At 35.3% G+C, this 14,274-nt stretch overlaps 3 protein-coding genes across 4 annotated transcripts; 1 reads left to right on the forward strand and 2 right to left on the reverse strand.

Annotated features, from left to right (window-relative positions):
* Positions 1–2,699: 2,699 nt before the first annotated feature.
* On the reverse strand, positions 2,700–4,645 carry LOC141719863 (uncharacterized). Its single transcript, XM_074522228.1, has 2 exons — positions 4,015–4,645; positions 2,700–3,190 (listed from the first exon to the last, which is right to left on the reverse strand). Exons 1-2 carry the CDS (start codon positions 4,643–4,645, stop codon positions 2,700–2,702), a joined length of 1,122 nt encoding a protein of 373 aa, XP_074378329.1.
* A 2,003-nt stretch (positions 4,646–6,648) lies between these two features.
* LOC141721281 (early nodulin-like protein 9) lies at positions 6,649–7,698 on the forward strand. The gene is made up of 2 exons (XM_074524114.1): positions 6,649–6,914; positions 7,017–7,698. Exons 1-2 carry the CDS (start codon positions 6,716–6,718, stop codon positions 7,499–7,501), a joined length of 684 nt encoding a protein of 227 aa, XP_074380215.1. The 5' UTR covers positions 6,649–6,715; the 3' UTR covers positions 7,502–7,698.
* A 561-nt stretch (positions 7,699–8,259) lies between these two features.
* LOC141721280 (protein disulfide isomerase-like 5-4) lies at positions 8,260–13,957 on the reverse strand. Of its 2 annotated transcripts, XM_074524112.1 has the most exons (15): positions 13,801–13,957; positions 13,350–13,440; positions 12,988–13,082; positions 12,370–12,427; positions 12,041–12,225; positions 11,893–11,950; positions 11,622–11,662; positions 11,445–11,519; positions 10,630–10,686; positions 10,382–10,448; positions 10,090–10,230; positions 9,569–9,787; positions 8,956–9,105; positions 8,798–8,875; positions 8,260–8,558 (listed from the first exon to the last, which is right to left on the reverse strand). In XM_074524112.1, exons 1-15 carry the CDS (start codon positions 13,839–13,841, stop codon positions 8,481–8,483), a joined length of 1,434 nt encoding a protein of 477 aa, XP_074380213.1. In that variant the 5' UTR covers positions 13,842–13,957; the 3' UTR covers positions 8,260–8,480. The 2 variants fall into 2 exon arrangements, with proteins under 2 accessions (XP_074380213.1, XP_074380214.1); XM_074524113.1 differs by lacking the exons at positions 13,350–13,440; positions 13,801–13,957 and having other exon boundaries at positions 12,041–12,220; positions 12,988–13,086.
* Between the last annotated feature and the right edge of the window lie 317 nt (positions 13,958–14,274).

Raw genomic sequence — 14,274 nt, forward strand, 5'->3', positions numbered from 1 at the left:
GAATTGTGTACTTACTTTACTACTTCCCAAGGACTTTTATTTAAACTAGAACTGAGTTCCTACCTCCCGCCTTCAGATAGTTAATACAGTACAGTGGCTTTGGTAATGCATTCTGCTCAGCTCTTTAACCATAGTTGTTACATGTAAACATGTAAATATAACACAGTGATATTTTATATGTTACAAATAACAACTCTACCCTGCATGATGCTCGGCACAGTTTTTCTACGGAACTCTTGCAAGTGAAATTCAATACAACCAGCAGACTAAGTTGGAAAATATGGTAGTAACTTGGATTTTTTTGAAGTCGTGTGAATACTTTCAGATAAAAGTTATTTTTGGTTCACCCAAATAAATCAATCGGATAAAGTCAGAAATTCTGCAAGAGAGAATGTGTTTTTGTTGTGAATTTCAAAAAAATGAACCAACACCTAAAATTGATCAATGCAACACCTATATATGGATGCCAGCAGATATGTTTTTTTCCAAGAGACACATCTCAGTCTTTTGCCAATAGACACATCTCAGTCTAACAGTCATGGCTAAAACTAACAAACACATCTTATTTCAACAGGTGTGGCTACTGCCAGTGGTCATGTCTCATAAACAATAATATCACAATCACAATAAACTCGAACAAAGCGTGCACTCCGCACTCTCCCGACTTGTTCAATTTAATATTATGATTATATTGATCAACTAGTCAATCCAATTACACTAAAATATCCAACAATCCTCCCCCATTTTAGCGTAATCCATGATTAACTAAAATAAATTCACAACAAACAACAAACTCATGCATAAATGAAATATCGTGACGATTGAATTTCATATTAGTATATTACACATTCCATATATTCGAATATCAAGGTATCACTATGGATTGAACCTCTACTATTCATAGAGAATACACGAAGATAATATACACATAAATTTACATTCTCAAATTATTCTTACTTGACACTATCTTTTACTAGCCTTGTGTCCTAATCCTTCATAAGCATATAAAAGCCAAGTCCTAAATTCTTGAAGCGGCTAAACTTCATGCTCAAATAGGTAGTTCTTTTACTGTCGCACCTGCATATGCAATTTTTTAAAAGAACTATTAAGAAGATAAGCTTCAACCTCCTCAACTTGCAGGTCTGAACACATATCTTGGGATGATACTTCTAATGTGTTCCAATCTCTAGATGTTAAGCTTTCCACATTGAATTCAGCACCTAATGTAATATAAGGTGAGAATTGGGTTTCCCAACATGAGAGACTTTTAGATGGAGTTCAATCCCATCCCCACAACCGACTTGTGCACAAGATCTCTCTTCAACCCTTTGGTTAGATGATCGGCTAAATTATGTTGAGTTCTTATAAACTTCACTGATATAACACCATGCGTGATAAGCTCACGAATCATGCTCTGTCTAACACCTAAGTATCTAGACTTGCCTTTGAACACTTCTCTATAAGCATTAGCCAAGGCAGACCCACTATCACATCTGATAGATATGGGTGATATCAGTTTAGGCCACAATGGAATCTCATAAATCAGATTTTTTAGCCATTCAGCTTCTTTACCAGCTGCTCATAATGCCACAAATTCAAATTTCATCGTTGAATCAGTAATGCAACTCTGTTTCTTTGATGTCCAAGAGATAACACCTCCTCCAAGAAGGAATACGCAGCCATTTGTGGAAGAATGATCTTCCTTCTTGGAAATCCAACTTGCATCTGAATGACCTTCAATAATCGAAGGAAATCCAGTATATATCAAACCATAATACATGGTTCCTTTCAATTACTTGAACACTCGACTTAAGGCTTGCCAATGATGTGAACTTGGTTTGCTTGTATAACTACCAAGCTTTCCAACAACATAGGCAATATTCGGCCTAGTGTTTATCATGGCATACATAAGACTACCAATAGCCCTTGAGTATTCAAGTAGAGATACTGCCACACCCTTATTAGGTAGGAGTTTAATACTAGGATCAAGAGGAGTGCTAACAGGAGAACAATCCTTAAAGTTATTTTTTTTTCAAAATCTTCTCAATATAATGAGATTGAGAAATTGAAATACCATCGTTCTCACACTTACCAAGAATCACCTCAGCCTCCCCCATGTCTTTCATATCAAAATTAGATGACAAGAACCTTTTTGTTTTATTTACTTGATTTTGGTCAGTACCAAAAATCAACATGTCATCCACATATAAACAAATTATAACTCCTTTACCAGAAGCATCAAATCTGCTATATACACACTTATCTGCTTGATTAAGAAAATAACCATTAGACAAGACCACATTATCAAATTTATCATGCCAATCCTTCGGTGCTTGTTTTAAACCATAAAGTGATTTCTTCAACTTACACACCTTGTTTTAATAACCAGGCATAACAAACCCTTCGGGTTGTTTCATATAAATCTCTTCATCTAACTCACCATTGAAGAATGCAATTTTCACATCCATTTGATGAATGACAAGGTTGTGTATAGCAGCAAGTGATATTAACAACCTAATAGTGGAAGTCCTAGCAACAGGAGCATAAGTATCAAAATAATCAATCCCTTCTTTTTGTCTAAAGCCTTGGATAACCAATCTAACTTTAAACTTATCTATTATACCGTCCACCTTCATTTTCCTTTTGAAGATCCATCTGTTTCCCAATATTTTACAGCCAGGGGGCAGATCACTCAATTCTCATGTATTATTATTCATGATAGAATACATCTCATCCTGGATAGCTTCTTTCCAGAATGCAACATCCCTTGATGTCAAAACTTCACTAAAAGTTTTTGGATCATCCTCAATAATAAAACAATATTGGTATTGATATTCAATTTCATCTCTAGAACCTTCAACTAGATAAAGATGAAAATCATCTCCAAAAGAATTCACTTTTCTAGCTCTAGTGCTTCTCCTTGGTTCAGACGGTCCATGAACATCTTCAGTAGAAACTGAGTTCCTACTATAAGAATTCTGAAGTATGTCCCTTGGCCTAGGCATAGACGTAAATATGTTTTCATCAAAGATAGCATCTCTTGACTCAATAATCGAGTTCACAGACACATAGTCATTTGATTCTAACACATAAAATCTATATGCGATGGAATGCTCAGCATAACCAACAAAAATACAATCTATACCTTGTTCACCCAAGTTTCTTCTTTCTTGTTCAGTGAGTCTTACAACTGCTTTACATCCCCAAAGTCTCAGAAAACTCAATTTTGGTGACTCTTTGTATCAAAGTTCATAAGGGGTAATCTTATTTCTTTTACTAGGAATTCGTTTCAATAAATAACAGGTTGTTAACATAGCAGAAAAATTACGCCAATCCATTGAGATATGGTATGCTACAAGTGAATTTTTGCCTCACCCCAAAAACCCTCACTCAAACCCGAGTAGGATAACAAGGGATTAACCATTTCTTTCAAAGTCCTATTCTTTCTTTCTGCCACACCATTTTGTAGTGGTGTATAAGGAGCCATGGTTTGATGTATTATACCAGTAGATCGAAAATATACCGGATCATAATACTCTCCTCCTCTATCAGTACATAGATTTTTAATCATGCTACTCTGATGTAGCTCTACTTCTTCTTTATATATTTTAAAGAAGTCAACAGCTTCATCCTTTGCATGCAACAAATATACATAACAATATCTAGAAGCATCATCAATAAAAGTAACTACATACTTTTTATTTTCTAATGATGGTGTAGAATGAAAATCACATAAATCACTATATATTAGTTCTAATACATCAGACACCCTATTAGCATCTTTAAAGGGCATTCTAGTTATCTTTGTCAACATGCATGTTTTACATTTTTCATTGTTTAAATCAATAGCAGGTATGAGACTCATTTTAGACATATCTTTTATTCTTTTATAATGTACATGTCCTAGTCTAGCATGTCATAATTCTGATTTATTCAAACTATTGCTAGTACTAGTAGAAGCCATACAAGCAGATTCTTTATTAAATGGAGTATTTACATTCAACATAAACATACCATTACATAAATAGCCAAAGTCAACAAAATTACCATGTTTTGACAAGATATACTTGTCACTTTCATAAACTTGTTTATATCCATGATTATTTAATACAACACCAGACAAGAGATACTTTCGAATCCCCGGAACATACAACACATTATTTAATAATTTACATTTTCCAGAAGAAAAAACTAGCTTGACATTTCCTAGTCCTTTGATCGGTTCAGTTGCACCATTTCCCATCTTTAAGATAGATCCATCTTCGATTGGTTGAAAGTCTATGAACCAACGAAGATCTTTACATACATGACGCGTTGCTCCTGAATCAATCCACCAAGCAACATTATCATCCTGCACATAAAATATCTCAGATATTAGTGATACATAATTCTGACAAGAATTATAATTTTGTATTAAAATCTGACCTTGTTGCTTTTCTAGATCTTTGGATCCACTTTGACCAGCATTTTGCTTTTTCTGCTTGACTTTACCAACCCGAAAATCCTTCTTGAAATGTCCAGGTTTGCCACACTTCCAACATGCCATCGTAGGTTTTTTGTTGGAAAAGTTGTAGTTTCCTTTAAACTTCCGTTTATCACCCTTGCCATCCTTAGATTTCTTAGAAGGCCCACCATATTCAACCATATTTACAGAAAAATCACCGACTTGGTTCTTGCCCGTAGGAGTATTCTCAATTTCTTGAGTTCTCAAAGCCTCTTCAATTCTGAAGTGACTTCCAAGTTCAACCTGCGTCATATCATCTTTATTATGTTTCAAGGTGTGTTTAAAATCCTTCCATGATGGTGGCAGTTTGTCTATAACATCATAAACAGAGATAGATTCATCCATCTTCAAATTGTGTTGAACAAACTGTCCCAGAATCCTTAACAATTTATTGTATTATTCCATCACAGGTCTAGAATCGACCATTTTATAGTTCATAAAATTACTGACCAGAAACTTCTTACTAGAAGCATCTTCTTCCATGTACTTGGATTCAAGAGAATCCCACAATTCTTTCGCTGAATCAATATTTTGGTATACATCGAAAAGGGAAACAGACATACCGTTCAAGATATGACCGCGGCAGATGTAATCATCGTTTTCCCATTTGCAGTGCTTCCTTGTTTGTTCAATAGTTTCATTCTCAATCACTTATGGTATGGGGGTACTCAGAACATACACAACCTTCAGCGTGTTCAACAGAAAATGCATCTTCTTCTGCCATCTTCTAAGAATCCTGACCCTCAAACTTGTCCAGTTTTGCAAACTTGCTTATCATATCTTGTGCAGATTCTCCGTTCGTCATCTTCAGAAAAAAAATAACTTCAATCTATGTTGGGAAAATATGGTAGTAACTTGGATTTTTCTGAAATCGTGTGAACACTTTCAGATTGAAGTTATTTGTGGTTCACCCAAATAAATCAATCGGATAAAATCAGAAATTCTGCAAGAAGAGAGAATGTGTTTTTGTTGTGAATTTCAAGAAAATGAACCAACACCTAAAATTGATCAATGCAACACCTATATATGGATGTCAACAGATGTGTTTTTTGCCAACAGACACATCTCAGTCTAACAGTATGGCTAAAACTAACAGACACATTTTATTTCAACAGGTGTGACTACTGCCAATGTAAATGTCTCATAAACAATAATACCAAAATCACAATAAACTCGAACAAAGCGTGCACTCCGCACTCTCCCGACTTGTTCAATTTAATATTATGATTATATTATTCTAACTAGTCAATCCAATTTTAGCAAAAAAAAATGTAGTCAATCCAATTATACTAAAATATCCAACAGGGATAAGTTAAGAAGTACAGGCATGTTAACAGCCTAGTTACAATTTTAAAGTAGAACCTCTACCATCTCCCTATAATTTAAAGTTGTTGATAAGAATGTACCTCTCATCTTCAAAAATTTTAAAGAATTTCAAATATGATTTGGTAAATTGTGATTCGTGGACTATATATACATAGGTGAGGTTTTGTATTTTTATTAGAGATGTAACTAATTAACTTATGACATATCTATTTGATAAGTTTTTGGTACAAATTTTGAAATTTCTAGTTCCTTAAATGGTTCACATTTTATCACCTTATATTTTACATTGATTTATAAACTCTCTTGCTAAATAAAAAAAAACCAGTAGATTCTCCGAAATATCATCTTGTTAACTCCTACTTAACATTAGTTTTCGATATTAAGCTATAGGGACAACTATTAAAACTTTTTGACGAGATTTAAGACTTCGTGTCTTGAAACATGTACAAACTAGAAAAGGGATGATAGTTCTTGCTGACAAAAGGCCTCGAGGTTAAATAAAGAGAGAGGATAATATAGTCATATTGGAACCATCAAAGTTTGTGAGGGTTTATTAAAGTTTAACAAGCCCAGTTTAACCTATTTTACAAGCTATGAATATTCCTGAGAACTATCAAGCAAGGGATAGTTCACAACACATGTCATTCATAAGGTATTTTCAATCTTTTGAAGTGTAAAAAAGGTGATCATATGCTTTGTACAGGAGGCCAAGAAATCCCAGTGGCAAGAATATTAAAAAGGGTGCAAATCTTCACTGACAATATTTCTAAAGTTCCATGCAACTTTTACCTATATATACCTTCCATATTTGCTCATCCAGATTAAATCTATTCGAGTTTTCAGAAGCCAGTTACAGTTCATCTGGTATTCTTTCTAAGTTTTCCAATGGCTATTCCTATGTTGACAAGGATTCATGAAAGCAAAGCATCGTATGTTTTTGGGTTGCTCAGTCTTTTGTTGTTGCTCCAAAATGGTTGTGCATTCCAGTTCATAGTTGGAGGCTCCAATGGCTGGGCTCCCTCTGGTTCCAATGCATTCAATCAGTGGGCAGAATCAAAACGGTTCCAAATCGACGACTCTCTCGGTAAACTCAATACTTCAGTTATCCTTCCTCTCTTCTGATTAAAAATCATTTGTAGCTTTCTATTATAGACAAGGCTAATGATTTATTTTTTGGTTTTTCCAGTGTTTAACTATGCTGCTGACCAAGATTCAGTGCTATATGTAACAAAAGAAGACTACACAAACTGCAATACAGCATATCCTATTATGAAGTTTACGGATGGTCACACTGTTTATAAATTCAACCAATCCGGGCCTCATTACTTCATTAGTGGCAATGAAGAGCACTGTCACAAGAACGAGAAGTTGGTAGTTGTCGTGATGGCTGATAGAAGCGACAAATACAGCAACTCCCCGCCTCCATTGGAGTCCAATCCATCTCCTCCACCAACTGACAGCTACTCACCACCGCCTCTAGAGTCGTATCCTCCACCAGCATATAGCAACTCTCCTCCCTCTCCTCCACCAAGTGAACAGAGTCCAGATACACCTTCAGACATGAATCCAACTTCTCCGCATAAAAATAGTGCTGCTGCTTTGTCTTCCATTACCACGTTTCTTTGCTCCTTCGGGGTTTTACTTGGTTCATCCCTCATGTTAGTTCTCTAACTTGACGACTTGCAAGCTAAGATTGAAAGTGTTGTTTGTTCGTTTTTCCATTGTAAATTTGTTACAGAAAGTGTTTGTTTATACCCTGAGCTGAGTTTGTTTTGACGGCGTTCCCATGTAAAGGTCTGCCGTCACTATTGGTTTGATTCATGTTCGAGTTCGACAATAAGATCAAGGCAGAGCACAGGTTTGAATGATGTAGACTGCTTCATTATCTTTCATTATTATTATTATTATACTGCCAGGAGATAATCCTTCAAAATAGTTTTGATTCTAAAATCTCATAAAACAATTCTAAAATTTTATTTCATAAAAAAAAGTAGAATCTCATAAATAATTATAATATATTATTTCCCAAAACACAGAAGATAACAGTAAGTTTAGGTCTATTTGGAGATAATGGAATCACAAATTAGGAACAAAATTTATAAAGAAAGAATATACTCAAGCCGCAAGTCATTGCTATAATGCTGGATTGTCATTTGTCTGCACTCTCCAAATACACTGCAAAACTTGAGTATAAAGACAATAATGTCTATTACATGTGAATTCGACAATGAGATGAAGGCAGAGCAGGCGCTTGAATAATGTAGAGAGCATGATTCATCGCCTCTATACAAAGATTGGAAGTGAGTGCGCTTTTTTTACCAGAGGAAAGGGAACAACCACAAAATAGACGATAGCTATTACAATAGTTATGTAGCATAAGAAACCCTCAAAGTGCAGATCGATTTTTTCGGGGAGGGGAGGGCACAAGCTGGGAAAGAACATATGATAATAATTAGCAATGTAATACAAGAATCCCTAAGGTGCAAGTCATTTCTATAATGCTGGATTGTCATTTTTCTGCACTCTCCAAATACACTGCCAAAATTGTGTACAAAGACAGTAATGTCTATTACAAGTAAATAACTTTAAAGGGCCCGATTAATATGAACAGTGTATTGATATTCTTTAGACACTGCCCAGCTGCTTCCTATCAGAAATTTTTTCCTAACTCAACTTTTTTAATCAGCCTTAGAGTATTGTGAAGAATAGAATCCAATATCCCAGCAACCTATGCAAGCAAACAATAAATGAATAAATTCCAAAAGCTATTGCTATAACCACAAACAAGTATATATATATATATAGAGAGAGAGAGAGAGAGGGGGGGGGAGGGAGCCGGCGGGAGGGAGAGGGGGAGCGAGAGGAGGGGAAAGAGAGGGAGGGAGGGAGGGAGGGACTGAGAGAGAGGGGGGGGAGGGAGGGAGAGAGGGAGAGGGAGAATGAGAGGGAGAGGGAGAGAGAACAAACCGTGAAAACACCACCAATAATGGCACAGAGATTAGTGAGGAAGTGCGAAAAAGATTTTGGCTTCTCTTCAATTAGGACCTGAAAATAAAAAGTTTTAAAGATCGACTGTATAAGAACTGTAATTAACTCTAGAAGCATTATATCTATAATCTCGAAACCTGTAACGGAGACAGCTCCAGATGAAATTTCGCAGCTGGAACCGCAGGGCTATTGACCAAACTACTATGAGCTGTGTACTCATAGTCTTCAACAATTTTATACGCTCTTGTCATCACCTCCGTCTTAACAATCTGAAGATAATGCTCTATCTGCAAATATTACAATAGGATTTTGACATCAGTCCTGACAATGTTCCATGTGTTGAGTACTTGTATTCATGAAAGGAGTTAAGGCACGATAATGAGGCAACTGCAAGTCTGCAAGGTGGAGCAGCAGACCTGCCCCCTCACAACACTTGACCACACCATATGTATATCTATTTATCTAGTGGCTTCAAAGTATAACCCCGACTCTAAGGTAGGCAAGAGATAACATGATAAGTGAAATTCTGTATATACCAATCTAAAAGGGGAACAGAAGCCTTTCAACATTGTTAATTTGTTATGTACATGGGATGTAGCAATTATCAACATCCAGAATTTAACCCATCCCAGCACAAAAGGGAAAAAATGTAATTAACAGAAGAACCAACCTCCTGATCAGGCGTATGAACACCAATATAAAAACTGAGAAATGATGAATCAATATTAATGTGGCCAGTAAGAAGCTTACAGTAATATTTGAATCCCCTGGGTGAGTGATAAATGCCTGGTTATACAACTTGTTATGGCTTCGGCCGATATAAGGTAGCACCCGATTAAGATCAGTCATCACTTTTGGAGTGATTTTCTTGCCAAAGGAAAGATTAGTTATTATATGGGACATATTCATCTGTGAAGCATCAAAAGAGTGTGCCCCTGAACGAGCTGAGACAACAAGGTTCCCTGGAACCTGCAGTATACACATTCTGAGGTCAAGAAGTTGAACTGTTTCTGTATGGATGACTGATTGACTACATAAAACATAAACACAATTTGCAAATGTAAAATATTGCTGCGCAATATGATCCAAATCTACACAAAATACATCCTGATAAGGAATAAGCCTACTGTGTGTGTATGTGTGTGTGTGTGTGTATATAAGCCTACTACATATATGTGTGTGTGTGTGTATAGTTTAGCCAACTTCAGGTCTGACAAAACAACAATCCGATCAGGATCCAATTGACTCTCATTTATAAAATGATCTTTTACCTTTTTGACGCGTACAAAACCTTCAACTCTACATCCACCTGTTACCGGAGCAGGTTTCTTATCAGAAACCTTTTCAGACTTGTCCTCCAAAGCAAGCTTCTGAGATTCCAAAGCAATAGAGGTAGCCAGCGCTTCCATTGTCTGCAAGGGATGAAATACATGACCTGTATCAGTAATATTGTATCACAAAGAATAAATATCCTACGCATTTTACCCAATACCTGAATCTCTTGTCCTATTTTTCAGAAAGCGAAAAGAAAACAAAATTATTCTGAAATTAGTAGGTTCTTACATTAACCAGGCTATCAGTATCACGATCTCCGTAGTAAGCTTCATGCTCATGGTGTCCATGCTCATCTCTGGTATGAAATATTGTAAAAAGAAAACATATAACAAGAGCAGACATTATAACATGTGAAACAGAACGTGCACCGTTTTTAAAAAAATACTGGAATCTTGCAGGAAAAAAATCTACAAAACAGCATACTGAAATTTTGGAATATATATACACATTGTGAAATTGGAATCTGGAAAGTGTACCTGACGTCACTTCCCTTACGGAAAATGCGAATGGAAGGATAGCCTTGTATGTGATTTCTGAAAATCCATGACACAGTAATTATCACTGAAACCGCATAAACACTTTAAAAATTGGCAAGGCAATTGACATTATTGGAAGTCATGCATGTTCCGATATATGCACTTATGCAGTACATCCAAGTGTTCCTTGGTTCAAGCTGCAGAAGCAATTTCGCTTAAACAGTAATGAACGGACTTTTATATAACTCTTCTGTCTGGGAGCCCATCAGATTATGTTCTCTTATTTTGCAATTAAATTAATTTACCAGGCAGAGGAAAACTCACTCTAGAACAATAAAATTACCCCCCCCCCCTGTAGCGAGAACATGCCAATCAGATAACCACCCAGACGTCTGGGTGATTATCCACGCACACACCCCTAAAACAACCTCGAATTCAAATTAAAAGTCTGGTTAATGTTCCAAGCTCTTACCTGACAAATTGACCTATGTTAATTGCACACAGCTAAAAATCAGTTATGTGTATAATACAGCGACTCACTAAACAATAACCTAACAGAGTATAAGACCTTCGCATTGATCTTATTGAGATGGTCATAGCCACAAGAGTTTTCTTTTGTTTGCACTTTGCAGTATACTTGAATAAACACAATAATTCATGGAGAGGAGTATCCTACAGAGCAGAAAATATGATGTCGAGTATCCAATAAATATCACTTATTTATTAGAGGAGATCGAGTCGCACGTCATTTAGTAAATAAATTTGCATACAGAAATTCATTTTCTCTTTAGAACATATATGAATCAATAAGATACCTTCTACACAACTCATTTTCTTCCGTGCAATCAACCTTTGCCAAAAGAATACGCCCATCCATTTCTGGGTCATACCTGGGAACAATTTGATAATAAGTTCCCCTAGTTAGCATGCTTCTCCATATATAGAGAGAGCAGAACTATATGCAACTGTAACATAAATAGAGTTAGCTCAACCTTTCCCTCATGATTTTTGCAGCTTTCTCCCATGAAGGTCTCTGACAAGAGAATGCAAGGCAGGATACATTTAGAGATGTCAAATTAGTTCATATTTTGGATTTTAAGTAGTGTAGATTACAAAAGTATACAACTACAAAATTGATGGATTATAGATTAAATATGCAATTTAAGCGAAAACAAAAAAAAATCAGGTTCTAATAGGAGAAAGTAAACTAGAACCAATATAATTAAAGATTTAAGCAATGACTGAGAAAATTAAAACAATCACCAGTTTATTACTCCAGGAGCACCATGGAGCAAAGAAGTTTACAACCAAAATTGGATGCCTGCAAAAGTATGTTCAGATTTAGGAGAGCGCCCAGTGCAGTGATATTAAACAACAATCAAGGATTCTAATGGAACTTAAATATACTTACAGATGAGAAAATTTATCAAAATTATGTGCATTCAGTGAAATGGCACCTTCAGCATATACTCCTTCAACAAAATCATCGTGCTTAATGACTTTCGAAACTGGTCCAGCTAGAAATTCAGTACCAGTAGATTTAAAGTTTCGATCTATCGGATACTTGCGAACTGTCTTAGTTACATTCAACCTGTTCTGCAAATAAGAGTATGCAAACTCGAGCCAATTAGTTATATGGCATAGCTATCTCAAGAATGAAAAAACTAAAACTGCGCAAATTTTGAAGCTACATGTTTACTGCTGATTAGGGAACTGCCAAAAATAGAATAATTGACTTACTGTTCCCAAAACATCATTCATGTCCACAGAAGCAAATTCACAAGATAGTGCTGGAAAACTACCACAAATTTCAAAAAGACAATTATTAGCAAACTATTTAAATTATAAAAAATTCAAACTAGTAAGTACTACTACTTCTACATAACATGTACAATTTAGGTACTACAACTAAGAAAAGGCTATCAAGCAATCTGTTAGAAATGAACATAAAACAAAGTGAAGGATTGTAAAAGAAAACGGCTCGCACAATAGCCGTGTAGACTGCAAAGAACCTCCATGTTATCCATTGAGACTCCATTGATATAGTTTATGAGATATTTATAACAAAAATACTTTTTGCGAGTACAATGACTTCCAATTACTCAAGCCTGGAAAAAACTTGTGCTGCTACTAGTTAAAAAAAAAAGTAAAAAAAAAAGCCTATAGACTCTACTGTTGTCAGATAAGCTAAGCTGAAGATAAATATTGGCAGCTTAGCAAAAAAATATAAATATGGGTACTTCGATAATCTAACAAAGAATAAGAACACTAACATATAAGTTAAAAACAAACCTAAGAAACTAGTAAACTACAAATAGAGAGTTATAATTTGACAACAATTAACACACTATACCATACCTAATATTAAAATCAATGCGTAAGAAATCTTCATCAGGACTCTTGTCCACAATGACTGATGTTGTGGGGGTAACCGTCAAATAGCTATTTAGTTCCTACAAAACGAAAACAATTACTTAGCTATGTCCAAGTGTAGCCAGTATTATGCTCCCAAAAAAACAGCTGTTCCAGTTTAACAAATCAACAGGAGTAACGGAAATGCATAGACCGCATATCGATAATGCATAGGCAAAGCAAAAATAAAGAGGAAACAAAGGTCCAATAGAACGTAAAGAATAAAGCCGCAATCACTAAACAGACAACTCTCTTCCAACTGAACCAAACAGAGCTCTATATGTACCAAAGGGCGGAGAGCTTCCTACCATTCCAAACAAGAAAATCATGAAAAAGGCAGCAAGTATTGACAATCCAGCACCTGACAACGACGCTTCGGTCAAATCCCTCGGGATTTTTCTGCAAATAAACGAAACAATAATTTAAACAAAAAATGCACAATAATTCGATACAAATCGACAAGCATTTTAGTACCTATCGTAAAATCAACCAACACCCTAACTTACATACAAGTATCACTCTAGTCATGATTTAACAGCTAATACATATATCATAATCAAGTAACGAATTAATTGAATAGAAATGTGGACTAGTCAAGTAGATATAATCGAAATAGCGAACAGCATAAAAACATCGAGATACGATAAATCGAAAGTGACAAAGTCGAGATTAATTAATAGAATAAATTAATCAAGAGATCTACAAATATATTTCGAACGGAGAATTAAGTAATAAGAGAATAAAATAAATAATATGTACCTGTAAAAATCGACGGATTTGATCTTACTGGAGGAAACCATGGTAGCAATGGCAGAGAGCTTCCGGCGAGAGGAGTGAGATTTGTGTATATATAATTAATAAAATTATTTATATTTAGGCTCTCCTGCTGTTATACTTTTCTCATTTTTTTTCTTCTATGTTGTGTGTGTGTTATCAGTGCCGGTGGGTCCCTGTGAATGAAACGTTTCTGGATGCCCCACTCTCCGTGTTGAATAAACAAGAAATGAAAAACAGTTAAAATAAGTTTTGCCTGGATTTAAAACAAACATTGGGCATGGCCACTAAATAAGTAACTTATTCACTAGTAATCACGTATTTGTTGATGAGTATTTGTTGATCTAATTTATAAGTTGAATTTTTAAGTTATAATCCGATAAGTTGAATATTAATAACGATGTATTTTTTTTACTTAATTTAATTTTTCGCCTTTTTATTAACCTAAGTTTTAAAAAA

This window comes from Apium graveolens, chromosome 4 (assembly GCF_009905375.1).
Source record: "Apium graveolens cultivar Ventura chromosome 4, ASM990537v1, whole genome shotgun sequence".
Lineage (NCBI taxonomy): Eukaryota > Viridiplantae > Streptophyta > Magnoliopsida > Apiales > Apiaceae > Apium > Apium graveolens.